Raw genomic sequence first — 26603 nt, forward strand, 5'->3', positions numbered from 1 at the left:
ATGGTCCCCAAAAAGAGGGGTGGGAGCTCTGTGTCCCGTGATGTACTCCAAGAAAAGGATTTTACAGGTAAGCTGTATTAAAAAATCCCTTTTTCTTTATCGTACATCACGGGACACAGAGCAGCATATTCATTACTATGTGGGATGTCCCAAAGCAATGCTCACAATGAGGGGAGGGAGAACATCTCCAAGACAAAAGGATTTAATTTAGAGAAATACTCAAATCATAATAAATCCAACTTAGTTGAGAAAAATAATCTTAAATTTTAAATTTAACTCAAAAAAGAGGAGCCCCCGGAATCCGAGGGTCTCAAACTGCAGCCTGCAGCACTGCCTGCCCAAAGGCTGTATCAGTATTCCTTCTTACGTCCAACTGGTAGAATTTTGTAAACGTGTGGACAGAAGACCAGGTTGCCGCCTTGCAAACTTGAGCCATAGAGATCTGGTGATGTGCTGCCCAGGAGGCGCCCATGGCCCTAGTAGAATGAGCCTTTAATGATACTGGAGGAGGCAACCCTTTCAAGCCGTAGGCCTGAGTGATTAATTGCTTAATCCACCTAGAAATGGTGGACTTTGCAGCTGCCTGCCCCTTCTTGGGCCCATCCGGTAATATGAACAGCACATCTGTTTTCCGGATCTTCTTTGTAGCTTTAAGATAGGCCTTCATGGCCCTGACGATATCCAAGGTATGCAGCAACCCTTCCTTTCTGGAAGTAGGTTTAGGGAAGAAGGATGGTAATACCAAATCCTGGTTCAAATGAAAACTGGATATAACCTTCGGTAGGAAGGAAGGATGAGGGCGGAGAACGACCCTGTCCTTGTGAAAAATAAGATATGGTTCCTTACAGGATAAGGCCGCCAGTTCCGATACTCTTCTTGCGGAAACTATGGCGACCAAAAATACTAACTTCCTTGTCAGTAAAACCAAAGGAATTTCAGCCAACGGCTCAAACGGTTGTTTCTGTAAACTTGACAGAACAAGGTTTAAATCCCACGGGCAAAGCGGGGATTTAACTGGAGGTTTAATACGTAAGACCCCTTGAAGGAAGGTCTTAACCAGCGAGTGGGTGGCCAGCGGCCGCTGAAACCACACTGACAGAGCAGAAATCTGTCCTTTGATTGTGCTTAATGCCAATCCTTTATCCACTCCTAGCTGGAGAAAACTTAAAACTCTATCAATGGTGAATTTGCGAGAAAGCCATCGCTTGGACTCACACCAGCCTACATAGGCCTTCCAGACCCTGTAATAAATCACCCTAGAGACCGGTTTCCTGGCTCTGATTAGGGTAGAGATTACTTTCTGAGACAGACCTCTACCCCTGAGAATCAGGGATTCAGCTTCCAGGCCGTCAAATTTAGATGCCGTAAGGCAGGGTGGAGGATCGGACCTTGCGATAGCAGGTCTGGCCGTAGAGGAAGAGTCCAAGGGTCTCCCACTACCATCCTTAAGATTAGTGAGTACCATGCCCTTCTGGGCCATGCTGGAGCTACCAGGATGACTGGTATGTGCTCCACCCGGATCCTGCGCAGCAGGCGGGGTAGTAACTGGAGCGGGGGAAACGCATAAAGAAGTTTGAACTGATGCCAAGGGCAAACCAGAGCATCGGTTCCGCAGGCCATCGGATCCCTTGAGCGGGACATGAACCTGTCTAGCTTCTTGTTGAGTCTCGATGCCATGATATCCACGTCCGGCACTCCCCATTTTTGGCAGAGTGCTTGAAAGGTTTGTGGATGCAGAGACCATTCCCCCGGCAATAGAGTCTGGCGGCTTAAGAAGTCCGCCTGAAAGTTGTCCACTCCGGGAATGAATATTGCCGATATGCAGGGCACATGAGCCTCTGCCCCTAGGAGAATCAAGCTCACTTCTCTCTGAGCGGCCTGACTCCTGGTTCCCCCTTGGTGATTTATGTATGCCACTGCCGTGGCATTGTCTGATTGAACTCTCACCGGGAACCCCTGCAATTTCGACGTCCAAGCCCTGAGGGCTAGTCGAACCGCTCTGAGCTCCAAGATGTTGATGGGTAAAAGCTTCTCTGGCCTTGCCCAAATACCTTGGCGAGTGGAACCATCCACAATCGCTCCCCAGCCCGTCAGGCTGGCGTCTGTGGTCACTATCTTCCAAGCCACTGGGTTGAAAGACTTTCCCTTCAGTAGATTCTGAGGGTCTAACCACCAACACAGACTTTGCCGGACTCTTGATGAGAGTGGCAACGGGATATCCAAGGCCTGTGGCCTTCTGCTCCATGCTGACAGGATGGCTGCCTGCAGGATGCGAGTGTGGCTCTGGGCGTATGGCACCGCCTCGAATGTAGCCCCCATCTTGCCTAGTAGTCTCATACATAGGCGAATAGTCGGTTCCTTCTTGCTTAGAACCAGTAGGATTAATTCCTTGATGGCTTTGACCTTCCTCAGAGGTAGGAACACCCTTTGTTGTTCTGTGTCTAATCTCATGCCGAGATATTCCAACTGCCTTGTGGGCTGGAATGCTGACTTTTCTCGATTTAGGACCCAGCCGAACCTCTCGAGGTATTGGACCGTGAGGGCCACTGCTCGCTCCAAGCCGGGAGACGATTGGTCTATGACTAGGAGGTCGTCCAGGTATGCTAGGATTGTGACCCCTTGGATCCTTAGCTTGGCTAGGATTGGAGCTAGAACCTTCGTGAACACCCGGGGGGCCGTAGCCTCCATTAGGTTGGAGTAGAAACCCAGCCCCTGTTCCAGGACTGGTACCTCTACTATTACTCCCTGGGAAAGTAGATGATCTAGAGCCGATCTTAATGCGGCTCCTTTCTCCAGATCGTTTGGAATCCTCGACTCCTGGAAATGAGGAGGAGGAAACCTTAGGAACTCTAGCTTGTAGCCTGTGGCCACGGAAGACCGTACCCACTCGTCGGGAATGCTGGCTTCCCAAATCTCCGAAAAGAGTCGCAGCCTTCCCCCCACCTTCGTGGGTGGGGGCGCCCCTTCATGAGGTAGACTTGGGGGCTGGTTTTGCTGGCTTGCGAAACCACTGCCTCTTGCCTCTAACAGCCTGTCCTTCTGATCTGCTGTTGAAGCCGAAGTTTGCTCTTGCAGGAGGCCGTCGATACTGCTTGGCATTAGAGGGCCCCTGCCCAGGGGAGGACTGTCGTTTAAACGCAGGCCCCTGAACCTTCTTCTTAGTTGGCAAGAGTGTACTCTTGCCGCTTGAAATGGTCTGAATGTATTTATCTAGGTCCTCTCCGAAGAGCCGTCCTCCATGGAAGGGGAACCCTACCAGGAGCTTCTTGCATGGGGGCTCAGCCTCCCAGCTTTTCAACCATAAGAGTCTTCTCATATGGATAAGGGATAACGATAAACGTGACGCTTGCTGGATGGAATCCTTGATTGCGTCTACCGTAAAACATATGGCCTTAGGGACATCCGAAAATTCTTCTGCCTGCTCGGCAGGAATAAGTTCAAGCATCTGCTTAAATTGATCTGATAAAGCTTGAGCGACTCCAATCGCAGCCACGGCTGGCTGTACTACTGCCCCTGCAGAAGTGAAGGAGTTCTTAAGTAGTGCTTCCAAGCGCTTATCAACTGGATCTTTGAAAACCTGTACGTTCTCTACAGGGCATGTTAACGATTTGTTAACACATGAGATGGCTGCGTCTACTGCAGGAGAAGCCCATCTCTTGGAAAACTTTTCTTCCATAGGATATAAGACAGAAAATTTCTTAGGTGGTAAGAACACCTTGTCTGGTTTGTTCCACTCTTGGAACAAGACTCCCTCCAATAGAGGATGGATCGGAAACACAGCACTGCTTTGAGGCGCCCTCAGTGAGCCCAAAGCTGAAATCGTCGATACCTGGAGATCTGGTACAGGCAGGTTGAATGCCTTATGGACCAAGTCCGTCAAGCCTTGAATCCACCAGCTCTCCCTCAGGGAGACTGCCCCAGACTCCTCTGTATCCGGATCTTCGATCCCTGAACCTACTTGGTCTTTGTCCAAGAGGTCGTCCAATTCCCCAGAGGAAAGGACCTCCTCTTCCGAGGGTCCGCGCACGGGTGACGGAGATCTATTCCGCTTACTACCCCGCATAGCTGCGGCTATCATTTCTCCCATGCTTCTCCGCATCTCATTTAAAGAGGTGAGCAACACCTCCTCCGTGACCATCTTAGGGTTGGGTTGACTCGCGTCAGCTCCAGCCCCAGATCCCGATGGCCCAAAGGCTCCCTGTGGGGAAAGCAGCGGCATAGCTCTGTCCGAGACCTCAGACTCTGTGGGGGAATCCCCACCTTTTGTACCCTCTGGCTTGTTCTTTGATGCCATGGTACAATACCGAGGCACACCTGCTACTTATTGGTACCTGGGACTTATAAATAGTTAAATGCCCAAACACCTGTTTGGGGAATAAAAAATGTTTCCTCTACCCCAGATGACACTTTTTTTTTTTTTTTTTTTTCAATCTAGGCAAGAAAAAACATTCTATCCCCCTGAGTAGTATTGCCAAAGAAAAGACTATGAGATGGAAAAGAAAAAACAGCCTATTCCTAGGCTAAACCACAATCTTCTGAAGACTGTAGTATTCTTTCTGGCCACTGTGTGTCCTCAGCGCCCCGTGCTTCACTCCAGTCCTTCCTCCCTCAAGCCAAAGTATTGAATGAGCTGTGGCACTAAGGAAGGGCCGCCCCTTCCTTAAACCACTGACCCGCCCTTCCCCCCCAGCTAAAACGGCGCCAAATGCGCCTATAACACGTGCACGCGCACCGCGCGCGCGCCCGCCGACGGGGGGGGGGGGGTTGGGAGGAAGGGCCTCTCTGTTCCTGCAGCCGCAGGCCTGGAACACACGAGGAGGTCAGCGTTTTTTGCCTGCCTTGCAGGCATGAGGAAGAGGACTGGATAGAGCATCGCCTGGAGGCTTGCAGGTAAGCATAGCTCTCTGAACACACATACATTTGTACACAAAAAGGCCCCACTCACAGCTTTTCCAACACTACCAGGGAGGTCACTTTTTATGGGGAATGATAACATATAGAGCCATCCTATCTTCATGATATGTGACTGGTTTGCCAGATGCAATGCATAACCTTAGGCATGTCCCCTGTGACCTCCCAGAAAAAACTTGCTAAGAGCCAAGTTCCGCAAGTTTTTTCCCCTTACTTACCTGCTCCATGCCGCAGGACTTTGCCAAGCAAGAGGCCCAATCTTCCCCCATCTCCGTGGGGATGTCTAGACCTTCAGGCCCTGGGAACCTTCTTCTTCCATGAAGGATCCACTGTCCTGGACCCATACAGCACCCTGGCAAACAGAAAACATTAGGCGCCCAAAGGTTTTCTAAGTTCTGGGCCCAGGGTCCAGCTCTCTTAAAAAGAAAGCATTATGGGCTATACCCCAAGGGTTTGGGGTCCGGTTACTGACCACTTTAGCGCTCAGGCTTTTTTGGACAGAACCGGTAGCTCACCTAATCCCAAGGATGCGGAGGCAAGCTAAACCATGACTAACACCTAAGACACTGGCGTAAAAACTGAGGTACTCCTCCTATGGGAGGGGGTTATATAGGGAGGGGCATTTCCTGTTTGAGATTGCCAGTGTCAACACCTGAAGGTACTCCATATAACCCACATAGTAATGAATATGCTGCTCTGTGTCCCGTGATGTACGATAAAGAAACAAAGCTGCTGCCTTGATTCCTATGAGCCTGCCCACACACTGTGTGTAGGAATACATCTCTTGGGAGATGTTGTTCTGGGGGGGCATGTCCACATCAATAGGAACTGACCTACTAATCCCTTCTACAGTATCAGCAGCAGCCCCTGTTAGAATTATACAAGCTAGGTGATGGCATTAGACGGAGTGATAAAAGTGATTTCTTGCTACAGGAACAACATAAAAAGACAAAAATATAGCTGAATATACTTTAGAAGGTGAAAAGGGGAGTTATGGGGGTAAATTTGAGCTATGCCTATTCTAAGTTTTAAATGGTGCATACCACCACAAGACAGGGGAAAAAATAACTGCAGTACCAGGTTTCGCTGATAATTACCGTATATACTCGAGTATAAGCCGAGGCATCTAATTTTAACACAAAAAAATGGGAAAACGTATTAACTTGAGTATAAGCCTAGGGTGAGAAATGCAGCAGCTACTGTAAGCGGAAAGGGAGGGTCAACAATGCCCATTTGCACGCCTCACTGTGCCCATCCTCACTGTGCCGATTGCAACCTCACTGTGCCCATTGCAGCGTACCTGAAATTCTTCACAGGCTGCACTGCGGGAGTCCATTTTTTAAAACTCGCGGCTTCCCCCTGGTCCCGTCCCCTGATAGGCGTTTGACACTGTGTTCAGTGTTCCGCCAATCACAGATGTTCTTTCATCCTCGGACAAGAGACGGTCCATTATAGGCGGAACACTGAACACTGTGGCCCGGATTCAGAAACGAGATACAACGGCGTATCTCCAGATACGCCGTCGTATCTCTGAGTGCGGGCCGTCGTATCAATGCGCCCGATTCAGAGAATCAGTTACGCATAGATTTCCCTAAGATCCGACCGGCGTAAGTGTCTTACACGTCGTATCTTAGGCTGCATATTTACGCTGGCCGCTAGGTGGCGCTTCCGTATAGTTACGCGATGAATATGCTAATTAGGTATTAAATAAAACATGCCCACATCATCCCCATTTGAATTAGGCGGGCTTACGCCGCACAACATACGTTATGCCGCCGTAACTAAGGGCGCAAGTCCTTTCTGCATACGGAACTTGCGCCCTAAGTTACGGCGGCGTACCGTTTCTAACCTACGTTACGCCGCGCCGTCAGATACTGCAATGTATCTGAATCCGGCCCAGTGTAAAACTGAGTCCGAGAATGAAAGAACGTCCGTGATAGGCGGAACACTGAACACAGTGTCAAACGCCTATCACAGAACGGGACGGGACCAGGAGGAAGCCACGAGTTTTAAAAAATGGACGCCCGCAGCCCCTCAGGTACACCGACTCTAGTATAAGCTAAGAGTGGTATTTTCAGCCCTAAAAAAAAAAGGGGGGGGCTGAAAAACTCGGCTTATACTCGAATATATACAGTACATTAAAAATGTGACAAGAAAACAGATAACGCACAAAAGACGACATCTGTATGGAGAATAGTTTTGCACCAAAATGGACTTCCATGTGTGGAATTGCTGGTGGAATTCTGGAAGTTGCATAAATAAAGGATAGTAGAAGTAAGAGATTACCTTGTGAGGCCAGCATGGCTCCTGCTGTCTCCTGAAACTCAAGCAACTGTTGTAGGAAAAGGATGGCCTGTGTGAGAAACACAATTGCTGGATCATTACAGTTTTAAAATAGCACAATAAACATGCCAATGGAAAGCAAGAAGCAGCCAGCCCATCAGTTACATTGAAAACAAATAAAATAAGCATAGTTGTACAAAAGCACACAGCATTGTTAACCACTTCCTACCGGATGGACGTCCCTGGACGTTCTTGACTTTGAGACGGGATATCTGAATGATGACTGCAGCTACAGGCATCATTCAGATATTGTCTTTTAGCGCCAGCGATTCTGTGCACCGTAAGAAAGATCATAGCGGCTGTTCTGCTGCTTGATTGTTCTTACGGGCGGCAAGAGGGGATGTCCCTGCCCCCCCCCCCTCCCTCCGGTGCTTCTACCGACTCACCGCTGCGATCGGTGAATCAGAGACCAGATCCGCTGGCCCCGGATGCCTACCATAGAGATTTCTGGCGAATCAGGTGGTCGCCGGAGTCTCTATGATCATTCAGAGGCCGGGCGCGATGTTATGACGTCACACCCGGCCTCTGCATTCAAAAAAACTGTGGCGCTTCGGCTGTGAAGCGGTGATCTTTTTTACAATTTTTTTCATTTCAGGCTTCCCATCCTAGAAGTGAGGGTCCTATTGACTCCATATCTCACTGTAAAGAGGACCTGTCATGCTTATTCCTATTACAAGGGATGTTTACATTCCTTGTAATTGGAATAAAAGTGATCACATTTTTTTTAAGGGTCAAAGTAAAAAGTTTAAAGTAAAATTAACAATAAAAAAAATATATATTTTTTTTAAAGTGCCCCTGTCCCCAGTAGCTCGCGCGCAGAAGCGAACGCATACGTAAGTCCCGCCCACATATGAAAACGGTGTTCAAACCACACATGTGAGGTATCACCACAAACGTTAGAGCGAGAGAAATAATTCTAGCCCTAGACCTCCTCTGTAACTCAAAACATGTAACCAGTAAAAAAAATTAAAGCGTCGCCCATGAGAATTTTTAAGTACCGAAGTTTGGCGCCATTCCACGAGCGTGTGCAATTTTGAAAGGGTGACATGTTAGGCATCTATTTACTCAGCGTAACTTCATCTTTCACATTATGCAAAAAAAAATTGGGCTAATGTTAATGTTTTGTTATTTTTTTAATTCATGAAACCGTTTTTGTTTTTTCCAAAACATTATTGCGCAAATACCGTGCGTGATAAAAGTTGCAATGATCGCAATTTTATTCCTAGGGTGTCTGCTAAAAAAACATATATAGTGTTTGGGGGTTCTAAGCAATTTTCTAGCAAAAAAAAAAAAAAAAAATATGATTTTTGCATGTAGGAGAGGAGTGCCAGAATAGGCCCGGTAAGGAAGTGGTTAACTGGCAAAAATATCTATTGCAAATCATAGAGAATACTTACATTACTGGTCAATTCATGCACCGTACCATCTTTGGACATGCTATTCTCCTTATCAGGATCGTTCTGTGGGCAGAAAATTAGGCTTTAAGCCACTTGTACCTCCAAGACCACATCATAATCTCTTGGTAGGGCTGCTTTCCAGGCTGACATTAGTTTTAGGTTGTGTGAACATACAGCCTGGTCTAGACATTAGGGGGTAGATTCACAAAGGGCGTCCTAACTTTGCGGCAGCGTAGCGTATCGTGTTTACACTACACCGCCGTAAGTTAGCGAGGCAAGTACATGATTCTCAAAGTACTTGCCTGCTAAGTTACGGCTGCGTAGCGTAAATCGGGCGGGCGTAAGGGCGGCTTGACCTGACGTGATTGACGTATTTTATGAATCCCAGTGTGCATTGCGGCAACGTATGCCGTAAATCCCTATTCACGGACGACTTACGCAAACGACGTAAAATTTTAGAATTTCGACGCGGGAACGGCGGCCATACTTAACATTACTATTCCAGCTATTTGATGGAATATCTTTAGGCCTGATAATGCGTTACGTAAACGGCGTATCTGTACTGCGTATCTAGTGATTTACATATTCTACGCCGACCGCAATGGAAGCGCCACCTAGCGGCAAGCCTAAATATTGCACCCTAAGATAGGACGGCGCAAGCCGTCGTATCTTAGATAGGTTTAAGTGTATCTCTGTTTGAGAATATACTTAAACTTAGGTCGGCGCAGATTCCGAGTTAGGTCGGCTTATCTACTGATACGCCTGCCTAACTCTATGTGAATCTAGCCCTAGATATGTACCTGCAGACTACTGCTATGGATCCCACACAGTAAAGTTCCTCCAGTGGTCACAAGGCCAAGTTGTTGTTTTTTTTGTTTTTAACTGTGCTGAACTCAATTACTGTCATTGGGCTAGATTCATGTAGCAGATACCGCGGCGTATCTCCAGATACGCCGCCGTAATTTCAAATCTGCGCCAGCGTATCTTTACGCCGATTCTCCAAGTCAGATACGTCGAAAAAATAGGCTTCCTCCGCCGACGTAACTTGAATGCGGCGGCGAATAATTGTGTGCATTTTTACACTGGCCGCTAGGGGCGCTTCCATTGTTTTTGGTGTAGAGTATGCAAATTACCTAGTTACGCCGATTCACAAACATACGTGCGCCCAGCGGTAGTTTTTTACGTCGTTTGCATAAGGCTTTTTCGGCGTAACGTTGCTCCTGCTTCTATGAGGCGCACGCAATGTTAAGTATGGAAGTCGTTCCCGCTTCGATTTTTGAATTTTTTATGTTGTTTGCATAAGTCGTTCGCGAATAGGGCTGGACGTAATTTACGTCACATCGAAACCAATACGTCGTTGCGGCGTACTTGGGAGCAATGCACACTGGGATATGTACACGGACGGCGCATGCGCCGTTCGTAAAAAACGTCAATCACGTCAGGTCATCACACATTAACATAAAACACGCCCCCCCTTCCACATTTGAATTACGCGCGCTTACGCCGGCCCCATTTATGCTACGCCGCCGCAACTTACGGAGCAAGTGCTTTGTGAATACTGCACTTGCTCCTGTAAGTTGCGGCGGCGTAGCGTAAATACGTTACGCTGCACCGCCGTAACTATGCGCGCCCCTACCTGAATCTAGCCCATTGTCTATTACACTGATAGCGGAGCTGCAGGAGCAGCGAGGGAACGTAAATCAATAGGAACTTCACATCAGGTCCAAGACAAAATACATATTTATATACAGGGTGTCCTAGTCCACCTTTACCATAAATATTAAATAGGTTTTTCACTTTCATATAAAAAGTGACCAGTCATTAAGCATACATTTTGCTGGTTACTAGCGAATACCTCCACCAACCATTCACCTGTTTGCAATGAGTCACTCAGCAGTTCAAAGCTGCTTGCATTTTTCTCCAGTGCAATGTATTCTGACCTCAAACGCCTTCACCTGGTATGTTTGTCAGCAGAAAGGGAAATGCACACAATTTTTTTTTTTACTTTCAGCTAGAATGTGAAATACCTCTTTAAAATATTATGCCTAATGCACACTGGGTATTTGGCTCTGGTATTTAGCTGTGGAAGGCACGGGTGCATTGTTCAGCCCCACTGCCAAAAGTCTTGTCTGACAGTTGCTGTGACTGGTTGGGGCTGAATGGTGTGCAGCTAAACACCAGAGCCAAATGCAACAGGGCTAAACACCCAGGGGCAGATTCAGATAGAGATACGCCGGCGGATCTCCTGATCCGCCGTCGTATCTGTGAGACCCGACAGTCGGATCTGTGAGATCCCACCGTCGGAGCTATGCGACTGATTCATAAGAATCAGTTCCGCATAGATCTCCCTTGGATCCGACTGGTGTAAGTGACTTACACCAGTCGAATCTTAGGCTGTAATCTCCCGCCGGCCGCTAGGTGTCGTCGCGATTTTTTACCCGTCGCATATGCAAATGAGGAAAACCGCCAATTCACGTCCGTACGCCCGCCCGTCGCTCGTTTTCTACGCCGTTTGCGTTCGGGTTTTTCCGGCGGATAGCTACCCCTGCGTCTATGAGGGGTAGCTAATGTTAAGTATGGCCGACGTTCCCGCGCTGATTTTTTAATTTTCTACGTCGTTTGCGTACCGCGATCGGGAATACCGATGGCCGCAAACGACGTACCCGCCGCAAACAATGACGTCGTAGCGACGTCATTTGGAGCATGCGCACTGGGCTTTTTCGCCCCGGCGCATGCGCAGTTAAATCGGCGCGGGAACGCGCCTGATTTAAATTCTACACTCCCCCAGCCGCGGAATTTGCATTCCGCCGGGGGGAGTTAGGAGCCGACGGTGCAGTTTGCGAGGTAAGTGCTTTATGAATCATGCACTTGCCTCGCTAAATTGCACCGGCGGATCGTAAACCAGGTAGATCTAGCGGATCTAAAGATCCGCAGATCTATATGAATCTGCCCCCCAGTGTGCAAGAAGCCTTAGCAGAAACTGATGGTCTGCGGGTAATAAACTGAAAGGCGTATCTTGAATCAACAGTTTCTGCACACAGGGAACCCAATCTTACCTTAATACTGTCCGCAAAATCTTCCAGAGCTTTGGCTCCTGTTGTCTCTATAGAGTTTATAAGATTTGGAAGTTTGTTCTTGGTGCTAGCAGCAGTACCCTAAAAACAGTAAAAAAAAAAAAAAAAACATGAATAATATTTCAAATGTATGTTTAGGAATCATAAGTAAAAAGCAGTTTATAATATTATGTACATTTATTTAGAATTCTAAATCACATTAACCACTAAAGGACCGAGCCTGTTTTTCAGACTCAGTGGGCCAGATTCCCGTACATCCTGCGGCGGCGTCGCGTAAGCTATTTACACTACGCCGCCGCAACTTACAGGAGCAAGTGCCGTATTCTCCAAGCAGTTGCTCCGTAATTTGCGGCGGCGTAGTGTAAATGGCCCGGCGTATCCCCGCGTAATTCAAAGTGGGCGGCTTCTATTTAATCTAAGCGCGCCCCCGCGCCGTACGAACTGCGCATGCGCCAGCCGTAAAAGTAGCCCAGTTCGCATGCTCCATAGTATGGCGCAAATACATTGTTTTCGACGGCAACGTAATTAACGTAAATGCCTATTCGCGACGAGTTACGTAAACGACGTAAAAACCCGACGCTATCCCGACGTCCATACTTAACATGGCGTGCGTAAAGTTAAACCACCTTATAGCAGGGGTAACCTTACGATTATGGAAACAACGTAAACTACGGCGACACGGCGTAAATACGTTCGGGAATCGGCGTATCATGCTCATTTGCATATACACCACCTAGCGGCCAGCGTAGTATTGCATTTAAGATCCGACGGTGTAAGTGACTTACGCCAGTCGGATCTACGCCGTATCTATGCGTAACTGATTCTAAGAATCACGTTGCATAGATACCCAGGGCCAGAAACAGAGATACAAGTTTAAAAGGTTTTTTTTGCTAGGAAATTACTTAGAACCCCCAAACATTATATATTGTTTTTTTTTTCCCTAACACCCTAGAAAATAAAATGGCAGTCAGTGCAATACTTTTTGTCACACCGTATTTGCGCAGCAGTCTTACAATCGCACTTTTTTTGGGGAAAAAAAAAATTTGAATTAAAACATAAGAACAGTAAAGTTAGCCCAATTTTTTTTTATATCGTGAAAGATGATGTTACGCCGAATAAAATGATTCCCAACATGTCACCCTTCAAAATTGCGCTCGCTCGTGGAATGGCGTCAAACTTTTACCCTTAAAAATCTCCATATGCTACATTTAAAAAATTCTACAGGTTTCATCTTTTGAGTTACAGAGGAGGTCTAGGGCTAGAATTATTGCTCTCGCTCTAATTGAAGCAATACCTCACTTATGCTTTTCATATGTGGAGCTACTCACATTGAGGGGGTTTTCTTATTTATTTTACTTGATCATATTTATTTTTACACATTTTTTTTTTTTTTAGGACGCCTCTGCCGCTACCGAAGGCTCCGGTAACGGCAGAGGGTACAAGAGGGGGGGCCCCTTTCCCACCGCCGACAACGGTGATCTTACGGCAAACCCGCCACAGAAACCACCATTATCGTTTACAGGACCGGCCACGGAAAAGATGAATATCTCGGTTGAGGCAGCAACTGCTGCCGTTACCGAGATATTCATCTTTAAAGTGCCGACGTATATGTACGTGAGCCGGTCCTTAAGTGGTTAAAGCCTGAATGAAATCATAGAACTAGTCAGTCAATCAGACATTGCACTAACAACCTCTGCATTGTTTTACTTCCACTTTCCTCTTACAGTTGTACTGCAGGGTGTCTAAAGCCTCGTACACACGATCAGATTTTCCTAGGGGAATTGTGTGTTGGACAATTGTTGTCCGATTTTCCGAGGACAAATGTTGGATGGCAGGCTTTAAAAATTTCCGTGGACAACGGTCTGTTGTCGGATTTTCCGATCACGTGTACACAAGTCCATTGGATAAAAGTCCAAAGTACAAACACGCATGCTCGGAAGCAATGTTCACTAAACACATTAGCAGAAGGTGCCCAAAGGGTGGCGCTAAAGAGCTGAAAAAACACGTAGTACGTCACTACGTTCGTGTTTGTTGGCTGACAATTCTTTTCTATTTGTATGCAAGACAAATTCCTGGCCAACGCCCTTCGAACAAAAGTCTGGCGCTTTGTCTGTGGAAAATCCGATCGAGTGTACGAGGCTTTAAATGTGATTGTGCAGTCCAACAGGCAGTTAGCACCAACGTTAGACCCAGTGCACACAGCAATCAGTACTCCCGTAAACCTGGCTGTAAACAGGTCCCACCAGGACATAGTATTTTGACAGTGGCTCCTAGCGTTGCCAGAATACACTGATCAGTGGCTGAACGCAATCAACTTCTGTCAAGCAGGGACAGACACACACTGATTGAAATTTAGCTGGTCCATGCTGAATCAGCAGAATTTTGATCCATCAATGGCCACCTTTCATGTCTGGTCAGACACAGGCCCCCTTCTCTGCAACAGGATTCTGTGAGGATAAACTTGTAATGAGAGGTGTGACTGTTACTGTTGCTTATTGCTGGGTAGATTCACACTGTATTTTTGTCCCATCCCATTGGACAGAATGTCAAAGAAAATCGATAATTTTATCATTTTCAACAGGCCAGGTGATGAGGAGAGATTGTACCATAGGCCAGGGTTTGACAAATTTGCTTGGAATCTAGGAGCCAGCTAAAAAAGTTAGGACCCAGAAACGCGCCCCGTGCCGCAGAGCTCGCGTGCAAAAGCGACTGCATACGTGAGTAGCGCCCGCACATGAAAGCGGTTTTCAAACCACACGTGAGGTATCGCCGCGATTGGTAGAGCGAGAGCAATAATTCTAGCCCTAGACCTCCTCTAACTCAAAACATGCAACCTGTAGAATTTTTTAAAAGTCGCCTATGGAGATTTTAAAGGGTAAAAGTTTGTCGCCATTCCACGAGTGGCGCAATTTTGAAGTGTGACATGTTGGGTATCAATTTACTCGGCGTAACATTATGTTTCACAATATAAAACAAACTGGGCTAACTTAACTGTTGTCTTATTTTTTTAATTAAAAAAAAGTGTATTTTTTTCCAAAAAAGTGCGCTTGTAAGACCGCTGCACAAATACGGTGTGACAGAAAGTATTGCAACGACCGCCATTTTATTCTCTAGGGTGTTAGAATAAAAAATATATATAAATGTTTGGGGGTTCTAACTTCTAAGTAAATGAAAGGAGATGGAAACAGGCAGGGAAACTCCATTAGCATTGCTGGTTGGCTTGTCATACCAAATAGGAACCATAGGACTGCAGAAGGCCGCAAAGCCGCGGCCTCAATAACCGGCCGGCGTGGCCCGACGCGATCGCAAGGGGGGTGCGCACGGAGACAGGGTACCCTAGCTGTGCCACGTCGCCAATTCTAGTCGCAATTGGGTTTGTCGAGCCCTGCCACAGGGACATCTGTTACAATAACAACTATTTTAGAAAGATTGGAAAGATTTGCTCTCATGTTCTGTTGCATCTACAGGACAGGAAATAGTGTAAATTCTCCCCAGTGGGCCACAGTTTTTTTTTTATTTTGGTTTATAATCCTCAGTTTTTTGCCATCTGTTTGCCATTGGGGAGATTTTCCTTCATATTCACAACAGTAAGTGAGAGGAAATTCCTCTAAAGCAATGGAAATTCCTGCTCATCACCAAAACTAGTGTCCCCATTGGAAGATTTCCCTTCCGTTTCTGTTCTGGTGACACCGCAAAATGTTGGATTTTCTTTAATTTTCACGCTCGATGACATAGATCACTGGGACAAATATATTGGGCTGGATTCAGATACAATGGTGTATCTATTCGCCCGGCGTAACGTATCTCAGATACGTTACGCCGCCCTAACTTTGGGCGCAAGTTCTGTATGCAGAAAGAACTTGCGCCCTTAGTTACGGCGGCGTAACGCATGTGTGGCGGCGTAAGCCCGCCTAATTCAAATGGGGATGTTGGGGGCGTGTTTTATTGAAATTTGACTTGACCCCACGTATTTTACGTCTTTTTTGAACGGCGCATGCGCCGTTCGTGAAACAATCCCAGTGCGCATGCTCGAAAATCTGCCGCAAAGCCTCATTGGTATCGACGTGAACATAACTTACGCAAAGCCCTATTCGCGAACGACTTACGCAAACGACGTAAAATTTTGAAAACTCGGCGCGGGAACGACAGCCATACTTAACATAGGATACGCCGCACTTACCCCTCATATAGGTACGCCGGAAAAAGCCGAACGTAAAAAAAAAGCGCCGGGCAGTCGTTCGTTTCTGAATCGGCGTTAATACCTAATTTGCATATTCCTTGCGTAACTATACGGAAGCGCCACCTAGCGGCCAGCGTGAATATGCAGCCTAAGATACGACGCTGTAAGACACTTGCACCAGTCGGATCTTAGGGATATCTATGCGCAACCGATTCTCTGAATCAGGCGCATTGATACGACGGCCCGCACTCAGAGATACGACGGCGTATCTTGTTTCTGAATCTGGCCCATTGAATCTTCCCATTGGGGACATAGATGAAATGAAAACAGGTGTTCTAATCCCTCTCCACGCCATCTAAAAAGTTTTGGCTTTAGTTCTACTTTAATGGTACAGGTCCATTTTTTTTTTAAAAGAGCATGACCGCACCTGCAGAACTTTGTCGAACTCGGGCTTGAGAAGTTTCAGGTGCCTTAATATGGGAAAGATGCTCAAAACAGAAGTGAAGTCATGCCTGGAATTGGCCTTCTTTGCAGCCAAGACAATGTTTTCTCCCTCCAGCATGAGGTTATCCAGGGTCTCCTGATAGAAAAGAAAAGTAGAATCAATTACTGGTATATTCTATCTGTAAGATGAACAGAACTGAAATGCTGTTAGTTGTCATTCTACAGTAATAACCCACCTGAATGAGAGAATCAAAAGTCTTCTTTTGATGATGTTCGGGGATGATGTCCATGAGTAGTTGGTATTCGCTCTGTGCAAGTCGCACAAAAGCACTGATACAGTACATGTAAGTATCAATCTCAAAATCAAGTACATCTTCCTTCCCTGCAACAGCAAGAAAGGAAATCTCATAGAAAAGGTCACATTATGAGCACCTACTCCCTAGATCTGCCCTTCTCAGCCAGGGTTCCATGAAACCCTTTGGTTCCGCCAGAAGCTGATAGGAGCTTTTAGCAGTGTCTGCCTTCTAGGTAAAGAGGAGCTCCAGTCTCCTGTAAAAAAAAATAAAAGTCAGCAGCTACAAAAACTGTAACTGTTGACCTTTAAAAAAAACAAAAACAAAAAAACACACTCACCTGTCCCATGATACAGCGGTGTGCTCACCCCAGCCGGTTTCACCTGCCTTTTCTTTCCTCGGCTCCGGCATCTCAACTTTGGGCACCCGGCTGTGACAGCTTAAATGGGTTGTAAAGGTACAATTTTTTTCCTAAATAGCTTCCTTTACCGTAGTGCAGTCCTCCTTCACTTACCGTATTTATCGGCGTATACCGCGCACCTTTTTCCCCTTAAAATAAGGGGGAAATCATGGGTGCGCGATATACGCTGATACCCGCGCTCAGTTTGAATGCCTGCGCCGACATATACCGAGTGCAGCACAATCGGCTACATTCCGCCAGGCTCGGCTTCGCTCGTGCTCACGCATAAACGTCACAGAGTGTGAGCACGAGCGAAGCCGAATGTAGCCGCGTGTACTGCACGACGCTATATGTCGGCACAGGCATTCAAACTGAGCGCGGGAAGCAGCGATTCGACGAGTAACAGAGTGGGAGACCACCACCGAAGCCGCAGACGGACCCGACGAGGAGGACACCACCGAAGCCGCAGATGGACGCCGGACCTCGGACCCGACGAGGAGGACACCGCCGAAGCCGCAGACGGACGCCTGACCAGACGAGGAGGACACCACGGAAACCGCAGACGGGCGCCGGACCCGACGAGGCCGCCGATGGATGCCGATGGATGCCGCGCAAGACACCAAAACTGTAAGTACTAAAATGTTTTTTTTTACAGGAATGCGGGTCCACATTAGGGGTGCGCGCTATACACCGGAGCGCGCAATACCCCGATAAATACGGTACCTCATCCTTCCATTTTTCTTTTAAATGTCCTTATTTCTTCTCAGAAATCCTCACTTCCTGTTCTTCTGTCTGTAACTCCACACAGTAATGCAAGGCTTTCTCCCTGGTGTGGAGTGTCGTGCTCGCCCCATCCCTTGGGCTACTGGAGAGTCAGGACGCTCTCTACGTTGCAGATAGAGAAAGGAGCCGTGTGTTAGTGGGAGTCCTGACTCTCCTGTAGTCCAAGGGAGGGGGCGAGCACGACACTCCACACCAGGGAGAAAGCCTTGCATTACTGTGTGGAGTTACAGACAGAAGAACAGGAAGTGAGGATTTCTCAGAAGAAATAAGGACATTTAAAAGCAAAATTGAAGTGAAGGAGGACTGCACTAGGGTAAAGGAAGCTATTTAGGAAAAAAAATGTTTTTTACTTTTACAACCCCTTTAAGGCATCACAGCTGGGTGTCCACAGCGCATGCATGAGCAACGCTGTGCATCATGAATGGTCAAGCAGTCTTCTGGGATCTGTCATGTGTCCCAGAAGACTGCAGAAGGGGAGAGAGGAAAACTTGCACTTCAGATCACCTAGGCGGTTGGAGCGGAAGTGAGAGCGGGTACCTGTTAAAATCGGGTACCTGCTCCTACCCTCCTCACCAAAAGCTCCATTTCAGGAACAGGGGTGGGGGAACGAGTCCTTAACCACTTCCCGACCGCCGCATGTAGATATACGTCGGCAGAATGGCACGGACAGGCACATCAACGTGCCTGCCTAGACGTGGGTCGGGGAGCGATCCGGGACGATCGCTCCCCGGAGCTGAAGAACGGGGAGAGCCATATGTAAACACGGCTTCCCCGTGCTTCACTGTGGCGGTGCATCGATCGTGTCATCCCCTTTATAGGGGAGACACAATCGATGACGTCAGTCCTACAGCCACACCCCCCTACTGTTGTAAACACACACTAAGTGAACACTAACTCCTACAGCGCCCCCTGTGGTTAACTCCCAAACTGCAACTGTCATTTTCACAATAAAGAATGCAATTTAAATGCATTTTTTGCTGTGAAAATGACACTGGTCCCAAAAATGTGTCAAAATTGTCCGAAGTGTCCGCCATAATGTCGCAGTCACGAAAAAAATCGCTGATCGCCGCCATTAGTAGTAAAAAAAAAAAAAATTTATAAAAATGCAATAAAACTATCCCCTATTTTGTAAACGCTATACATTTTGCGCAAACCAATCGATAAACGCTTATTGCGATTTTTTTTTTACCAAAAATAGGTAGACAAATACGTATGTCGCTCTATTTTTGTTTATAGCGCAAAAAATAAAAACCGCAGAGGTGATCAAATACCACCAAAAGAAAGCTCTATTTGTGGGGAAAAAAGGACGCCAATTTTGTTTGGGAGCCAAGTTGCACGACCGCGCAATTGTCTGTTAAAGCGACGCTGTGCCGAATTGTAAAAACCCCTTGGGTCATTTAGCTGCATATTGGTCCGGTCCTTAAGTGGTTAAAGTGAAGCTGTAATGAGTTGTAGATGTAGCAATATTAACATGGGGTTCCCAGAGACTGGAAATGCGACTTAAAAGATTCCTCCATGTAAAAAAGGTTGAGAAAGGATGCCCTAGATCAGGGATATGCATTTAGCGGACCTTCAGCTGTTGCAGAACTACAAGTCCCATGAGGCATAGCAAGACTCCGCCTCTGGGTGTCATGCGTGTGGCTGTCAGAGGCATGATGGGACTTGTAGTCTAGATGATATCTAGATTGTAACATGGCGGGGCATCATGGTGGCAAGGGAGTTAGAACTCTTGTCTCACAGTTCTGGATTTCATTTTCACAAAAAAAAAACACTATCTGTGTTCACAGGTTCCTAATTTGTGCGTGTTAAATACTCTAGGATCAGTGGTTCTCAGCCATCGGGCCATGACCCACTGCAGGACTGCAGCCTCCCATGTCCCAGGCCGCAGGAGCCATAAAAAAATATAAGCAAATTAAACTTAAACTTGATATCTGCATCAAGTCTGTATCTTTTAATGCATGGTTTGACAAATTTGCTTGGAATCTAGGAGCCACCAAAAAAAGTTAGGAGCCAGAAAACGCACCCGTCCCGACGAGCTTGCGCGCAGAAGCGAACACATACGTGAGCAGCACCCGCATATGTAAATGGTGTTCAAACCACACATGTGAGGTATCGCCGCGATTGGTAGAGCGAGAGCAATAATTCTAGCCCTAGACCTTCTCTGTAACTCAAAACATGCAACCTGTAGATTCTTTTAAACGTCGCCTATGGAGATTTTAAAGGGTAAAAGTTTGTCGGCATTCCACGAGCGGACACAATTTTGAAGCGCGACATGTTGGGTATCAATTTACTCGGCGTAACATTATCTTTCATAATATTAAAAAAAAATGGGGATAACGTTACTGTTGTCTTATTTTTTAATTTAAAAAAGTGTGATTTTTCCCAAAAAAGTGCGCTTGTAAGACCGCTGCGCAAATACGGCGTGACAGAAAGTATTGCAACGATCGCCATTTTATTCTCTAGGGTGTTAGGATAAAAAATATATATATAATGTTTGGGGGTTCCAATTAGAGGGAAGAAGATGGCAGTGAAAATAGTGAAAAATTACATTAGAATTGCCGTTTAACTTGTAATGCTTAACTTGTAATACCAACGACCACCATCACATGGCACCAGCTCGCACAAGGAAGACCTGGGGACTTCACACAAAAAGAAAAAAAAAATGTTTTTTTTTTTTGCCCACCTTCCAAGCCAAGTCGCCAGGACGCTATTTCTAGGCGACCTGGCGACCAGGATTTGTCGAGCCCTGTTTTAATGTGTTGTTTACATCCGTCTCCCATTTAGTAACATAAGAGAGGGTATTCCTGAATAAAGAAAAAAGTTGAGGGAGGATTTATTATTAAAGAAAATAACCCCAGAGGAATGCAGACTCCCAAAGCACACACCTACGTCGCCCCTGTCATCTTTCAAATACCTGTGCCTCCAACTTTCCACAGAGGATCTGGCACTGATTGGCAAAGGATGGGCTTAGTGCCAGGTGAAGGTAGAGCTTAACCTTGAACTGGAAATATGCCAGGCCCTCTTGCACAGACTGAGCCCATATTCCAAGGGCAGACAGGTAGTAGCAGTTAGCACTTCAGCAGTTTTCAGTCCAGGTCAGGTTCATTTTAAGAAGACCCAACTGATGGAGTACATTGTAGTATGCTCAATTACAAGATATCCCCACAATCTGATGAACCAGTACTCACCTAAAGGTGTCCCGTGTTTTTCTCCCATTGTCTCTCCATGGTGCCTGCTACGTGAATCTTGTTCATGACCTGATCAGTGTGGAGGGTAGGTATACTGTTATCTAGTAAACTACACAGAGGCCTGGGCCACGCAGAGTGGCAATCCGGTGTCCAAAGAAAAAGGAGAGACGTGGCATGGGAGTAATAAAGGTCCCTTCACAGATAGTTACAGAGTACCATGCAGGCTATAGTCTTCCGTATGACCTTCTTATTGTCTTTTTATGTTTTTGTTCACACTGTCCAAGAAATATGTCATACTATTAAAGCTGAACTCCCGGCAAATAAATAAATGTCCAAAATACATCGCTCTGCTAAAACAGGACAGCCATGCTTGTGACCTTACTTTTTTTTCCCGCTCTGTTAAACAGTAAAGCTGGGTTACCTCCCTGTCCCCAGGCTGTGAATCGACAGTAAGTGACACTGAGCATCAGAATTTATCATTCTGTCCCATTCCATCTGTCAACATATTCCTGGCCAGGACATCTGCATGCTGCATGCTGACTGTCCCCTGGTGCTGTGCCTCCCTCTCTGAATTCTGCTGAAGGGCATTACAAGAGGTGGATAGCAAGTCAAATGTGCGTACTGATAATTGCTACATTTGAAAAAACACTTACCGTATATACTCGAGTATAAGCCGACCCGAATATAAGCCGAGGCACCTAATTTTACCACAAAAAAATGGGAAACGTATTGACTCGAGTATAATACTAGGGTGTCCATCTGCATGCCTCAATGTGCCCATGCCTCACTGTGTCCATGCCTCACTGTACCCATGCCTCACTGTGTCCATGCCTCACTGTGCCCATGACCAGACTTACGTTTAAAATGGGAGTATATAGAAGGGGTGCCTGGTTTGAAAAATCGGTGCTCCTCCAGACAGCAAACTTTGCACACTTGTAGAGGAGAACTGGGGCTATATGTGTGCCAAGTTTCGGGTCCAGGGGACCTACGGCCGGCTGGTACGGGTCACCAAATTTACCAGAGAAATTACCGTTTAACATGGGAGTCTATTGAAGGGGTGCCCGACTTTGAAAAATTGGTGCTCCCCGGCCAACAAATTTTGCACACTCGTAGAGGAAGAGTGGGGCTATATGTGTGCCAAATTTGGGGTCCAGTGGACCTACAGCCGGCCAGTACCGGGCTCCCCAAAGTCCAGGAGATCAGTCGCAAAAAGGTGACTCGAGTATAAGCCGAGGGGGGGCATTTTCAACACAAAAAAAAAAAAAAATGTGCTGAAAAACTCGGCTTATACTCGAGTATATACGGTAATTATCTTTACAGTGACATTAAACGATATTCTTATTCTCCAAAACCAACCCATACACATCCACTTCTTAAATGGACCTGTATTATATATTTTTCGCGTACACGCGATCGGACATTCCGACAACAAAACCGTGGTTTTTTTTTTCCGACGGATGTTGGCTCAAACTTGTCTTGCATACACACGTGGTCACACAAATGTCGGCAATTCCAAACGTCAAAAATGCAGGGACGTACAAGATGTACGACGAGCCGAGAAAAATTAAGTTCAATAGGCAGTGCGGCTCTTCTGCTTGATTCCGAGCATGCGTGGATTTTTGTGCATCTGAATTATGTACACACGATTGGAATTTCCGACAACAAAACTTGTTGTTGGAAAAATTTGAGAACCAGCTCTCAAATTTTTGTTGTCGGAAATTCCGACGGCAAATGTCCGATGGAGCCTACACGCGGTCGGGATTTCCGACAACAAGCTCCCATCGAATATTTGTTGTCGGAAATTCCGATCTGTGTATGCGGCATTACTGGGGTGGATTCAGATAGGGGAGCGCAAAACTGCGGCGGCGTAATGTATGACATTTACCTTACTCCGCCGCAAGTTTTACGGGCAAGTGCTTGATTCACAAAGCACTTGCCTGTAAACTTGCGGCGGCGTAGCGTAAAAGGGGCCGGCGTAAGCGCGCGTAATTCAAATGATCCCGTAGGGGGCGTGGATCATTTAAATTAGGCGCGTTCCCGCATCGAACGTACTGCGCATGCGCCATCCTAAAATTTTCTGACGTGCATTGCGGTAAATGACGTCGCAAGGACGTCATTGGTTTCGACGTGAACGTAAATGGCGTCCAGCGCCATTTACGGACGACTTATGCAAACGACGTTAAATTTTCAAATCGCGACGCGGGAACGACGGCCATACTTAACATTGGCTGCGCCTCCTAATAGCGGGAGCAGCCTTACGCCGAAAACGACGTACGCAAACAACGTAAAAAACGACCGCTGGGCGCACGTACGTTTGTGAATCGGCGTAAGTATGCAATTTGCATACTCTACGCTGACAACTACAAGAGCGCCACCTAGCGGCCAGCGTCAGAATGCACCCTAAGATACGACAGCGTAAGAGACTTATGCCAGTCGTATCTTAGGCTACAGTCAGCGTATCTAGCTTTCTGAATACAGAAAGTAGATACGCCGGCGCAACTTAGCAATTACGCTGCGTATCTATGGATATGCAGGCGTAATTGCTTTCTGAATCTACCCCACTGTGTTTTTCTGCCTCCTTATAATGTCCTCTGTGTGCTCCTGAATCTCTTATTTTCTATCCCACTTCCATTAGTTTGGAGTAAGCAGTAAAGGTTAGTTGCCGTCATATGCACTGCTCTATGCACACTAAAAATCCCATGTATGTAGGAACCGGCTATGTTTCTACATACGGTGGGTACGGTAGGAAAAAAAATATTATTTAGAGGAGGCCGAGTAAAAAAAAAAAAAAAATGTAAAAAACTGTTCTAGTTAATAATACATACTGGAAATATTTTTCCAACCAGAGTTTAGTATTACTTTAACGAATACATGACTCCGTTTGGTGTTTTTATACATTTGTCAGGAGTTCGGCTTTAAATCAAACTGAATTTCATTGAGCATCTTTCTTGCAAACATAAGTGCAACTTCCTGCTTGCCAATTAACGTTTTCAGAAGAGTGTAGCCTGCTTTTAAAGTCCCACCACAAGATTCTGATCTCAGATTCAGCAAGTCACATCCCCGAAAAACCCCAATCAGCAATAAAGAGTCAGACAATTACCTTCAAGGACTCCAAGGTTGGCCCCTCCCTTTTTCCCATCAAGCCCGTGCTGTGAGTACTGTTTGAGAAGATTCTGAGCTTTGCGGATAGTTCCTGTCACCAAAAAGGAGAGCGAAAAAAAGAAGAGGGCAAGGAAAAAGATCTTGGAGAATGAGCAGGAAGACACCAAAACACCAAATTGCAGGTCACCAGGTAAGAGTGCAGAGAAGATTGACTAACACTGTGTATTAAGGATTCCTTAGAAAAGTATTAGACAAGCATTTGAATGCCACCACGCCACAAAGAATGCTGATAAACCATCTGCAAGAATACGTTGGCATGAAAAAATAAAACTGTGATTAGCTGACTTCACAATATATAGCAAGCGTTCATATTGGAACAACAGATAATCTAGAATTGGGGACAATGCCTGTAAAACAAAGACTATGGTATGCACCAATGGATTACCACCGCTCCACAGTCCTGTGGACTGTACGCAGGGGTCATGTCCTGGGGGAAAAAGTGTGGGAACTCCCACCCAAGATCCACTCCCCCACCAAAAAAAAAAAAAAAATGATACGCTCATCTGCATAATTACTAAACCGCATGTTTTTTTGTTTTAGAAGAAATAAGCAAATTCTTTCTAAATCCCGCAAAGACCTCCGCAATGTCTCCTGGGAACAATGACAAAAGCTCCCAGGAGACATTGCGGCATTGAGGAAGTGACGGAATACCCGCACACTACTCGATGAATCCATATACAGGAAGCAGCCAAGAACATAAAGGATTACGAAGGTTCGCCTGCCCTACAGTGATTTGAGCTGGGCATCGCCGCTTAGTGAAGGATTGGCTCGGGCGGCTCAGGCGGCTTTAGTCTTGCAAAGGGAACGGAGTTCCTGCTGTGAAAAAAGTGCAGGAACTCCGTTCCCACGCGTTCCCGCAGGACTTGAGCCCTGAGTTTAAACTATAGCTCATACAAATTTTATTTTTATCTATTTCCAGCCAGGTGGTGATGTAGGGTTTTTTTTTTTTTTACAAGTTTTTATACATATTCTTAGCTGCTCTGTTGAAAAAAAAAGCTGCTTACAGATCTTAAAGTGTATCTCTACCTATTTTTTTTTTTAGGTTTAGATAGAATGAAGAAAGATTAGGCCTTCTGTCAGATTTCACAGTTGTCTGAGGCTCTGCTAGAGAAATTCTTCACTTTCTATTTAATAAAAAGGCTGTCCCAATGACAGAAAGTGAGGGGAAATCTAAGAGTAACCCTCAGGCCCCGTACACACATCCGAGAAACTCGACGAGCAAAACACATCGTTTTGCTCGTCGAGTTCCTTGTGAAGCCGCCGAGGATCTCGGCGAGCCAAGTTTCCCCATTGACTAACGAGGAAATAGAGAACATGTTCTCCATTTGGCTCGACGAGTTCCTCGTCGGCTTCCTCGGCCAAAAGTGTACACACGACCGGGTTTCTCGGCAGAATACGGCTCCGATCGAGTTTCCGGCTGAATTCTGCCTAGAAACTCGGTCGTGTGTACGGGGCCTAAGGGTGGGTGAGGTAGGTCAATGCTAGAACCTCTGTCAGATTTTTATTGTTGCCCGTTTCGTTTGTGGCAATTTTATCTCACTTCCTCTCTGGTAAAAGTTGTCCCCAAAACAGAAGGTGAGAAAAATCGTTTTAACGGATCCCGCATAGCAGTAAAACCTGACAGGTGTTTAAACCTTTCCCTATTCTACCCAAAACGAAGTCAGCATTATGTCTGCACCGTGCGTGTGCGTATGTATGTATATATTATGTATATATTATATATATTTATTATATATATATTTTAGGGCTGTGGAAATTAATGATTAATTCCTTGATTAATCGTTAATTTTTTTGGTCGATCAAAATTCTTTTGATCGGTACTAGTGGTGCAAAGGATCTTAAATGATCCGTGATTTGAACGGGTCACCATATGCAGATCGGCAAACCGCGTGATCCACGGAGCTCCACTGCTGCCTCGGCCATAGGGAAGGCCGCGGCCTTGGCCTAGCTCCCGGAGCGGCGGCCATCTTGGTCCACCCGGCGGCGGCCTAGGTGAGCCTAGAGCGGCGCGCTGATGTCATCACCCAACCTCAACTGCTCGTGTTTGGCCGGCTTCTCTGGTAAGACTAAGCAAGCACTAATCTTCCTATATAGTGGGGGAGATGTCTGTGGATATTACAGTTGGGGGGGAGAGGTCTGTGGATATTACAGTGGGGGGGAGAGGTCTGTGGATATTACAGTGGGGGGGAGAGGTCTGTGGATATTACAGTGGGGGGGAGAGGTCTGTGGATATTACAGTGGGGGGGAGAGGTCTGTGGATATTACAGTGGGGGGGGAGGTCTGTGGATATTACAGTGGGGGGGAGAGGTCTGTGGATATTACAGTGGGGGGGAGAGGTCTGTGGATATTACAGTGGGGGGGAGAGGTCTGTGGATATTACAGTGGGGGGGAGAGGTCTGTGGATATTACAGTGGGGGGGGAGAGGTCT

At 46.5% G+C, this 26603-nt stretch overlaps 1 protein-coding gene across 11 annotated transcripts in view; it reads right to left on the minus strand.

Annotated features, from left to right (window-relative positions):
- Nucleotides 1–26603, minus strand: part of LOC120918448 (exocyst complex component 7-like) — a 93974-nt gene that overhangs the window by 39598 nt on the left and 27773 nt on the right. For 4 of the 11 annotated variants that reach the window (XM_040330024.1, XM_040330020.1, XM_040330023.1 and 1 more), the window contains 6 exons: nucleotides 21014–21082; nucleotides 16586–16731; nucleotides 16333–16485; nucleotides 11708–11806; nucleotides 8652–8714; nucleotides 7198–7264 (listed from right to left, as the gene is read on the minus strand). In XM_040330024.1, the coding sequence (XP_040185958.1) occupies nucleotides 7198–7264; nucleotides 8652–8714; nucleotides 11708–11806; nucleotides 16333–16485; nucleotides 16586–16731; nucleotides 21014–21082 (597 nt within the window). Of the gene's footprint in view, nucleotides 1–7197; nucleotides 7265–8651; nucleotides 8715–11707; nucleotides 11807–16332; nucleotides 16486–16585; nucleotides 16732–21013; nucleotides 21083–24113; nucleotides 24207–26603 lie in introns of all 11 variants that reach the window. The other 7 variants (XM_040330022.1, XM_040330018.1, XM_040330021.1 and 4 more) reach the window with 2 other exon arrangements.

The sequence above is a fragment of the Rana temporaria genome, chromosome 12 (genome assembly GCF_905171775.1).
Source record: "Rana temporaria chromosome 12, aRanTem1.1, whole genome shotgun sequence".
Classification (NCBI taxonomy): Eukaryota; Metazoa; Chordata; class Amphibia; order Anura; family Ranidae; genus Rana; species Rana temporaria.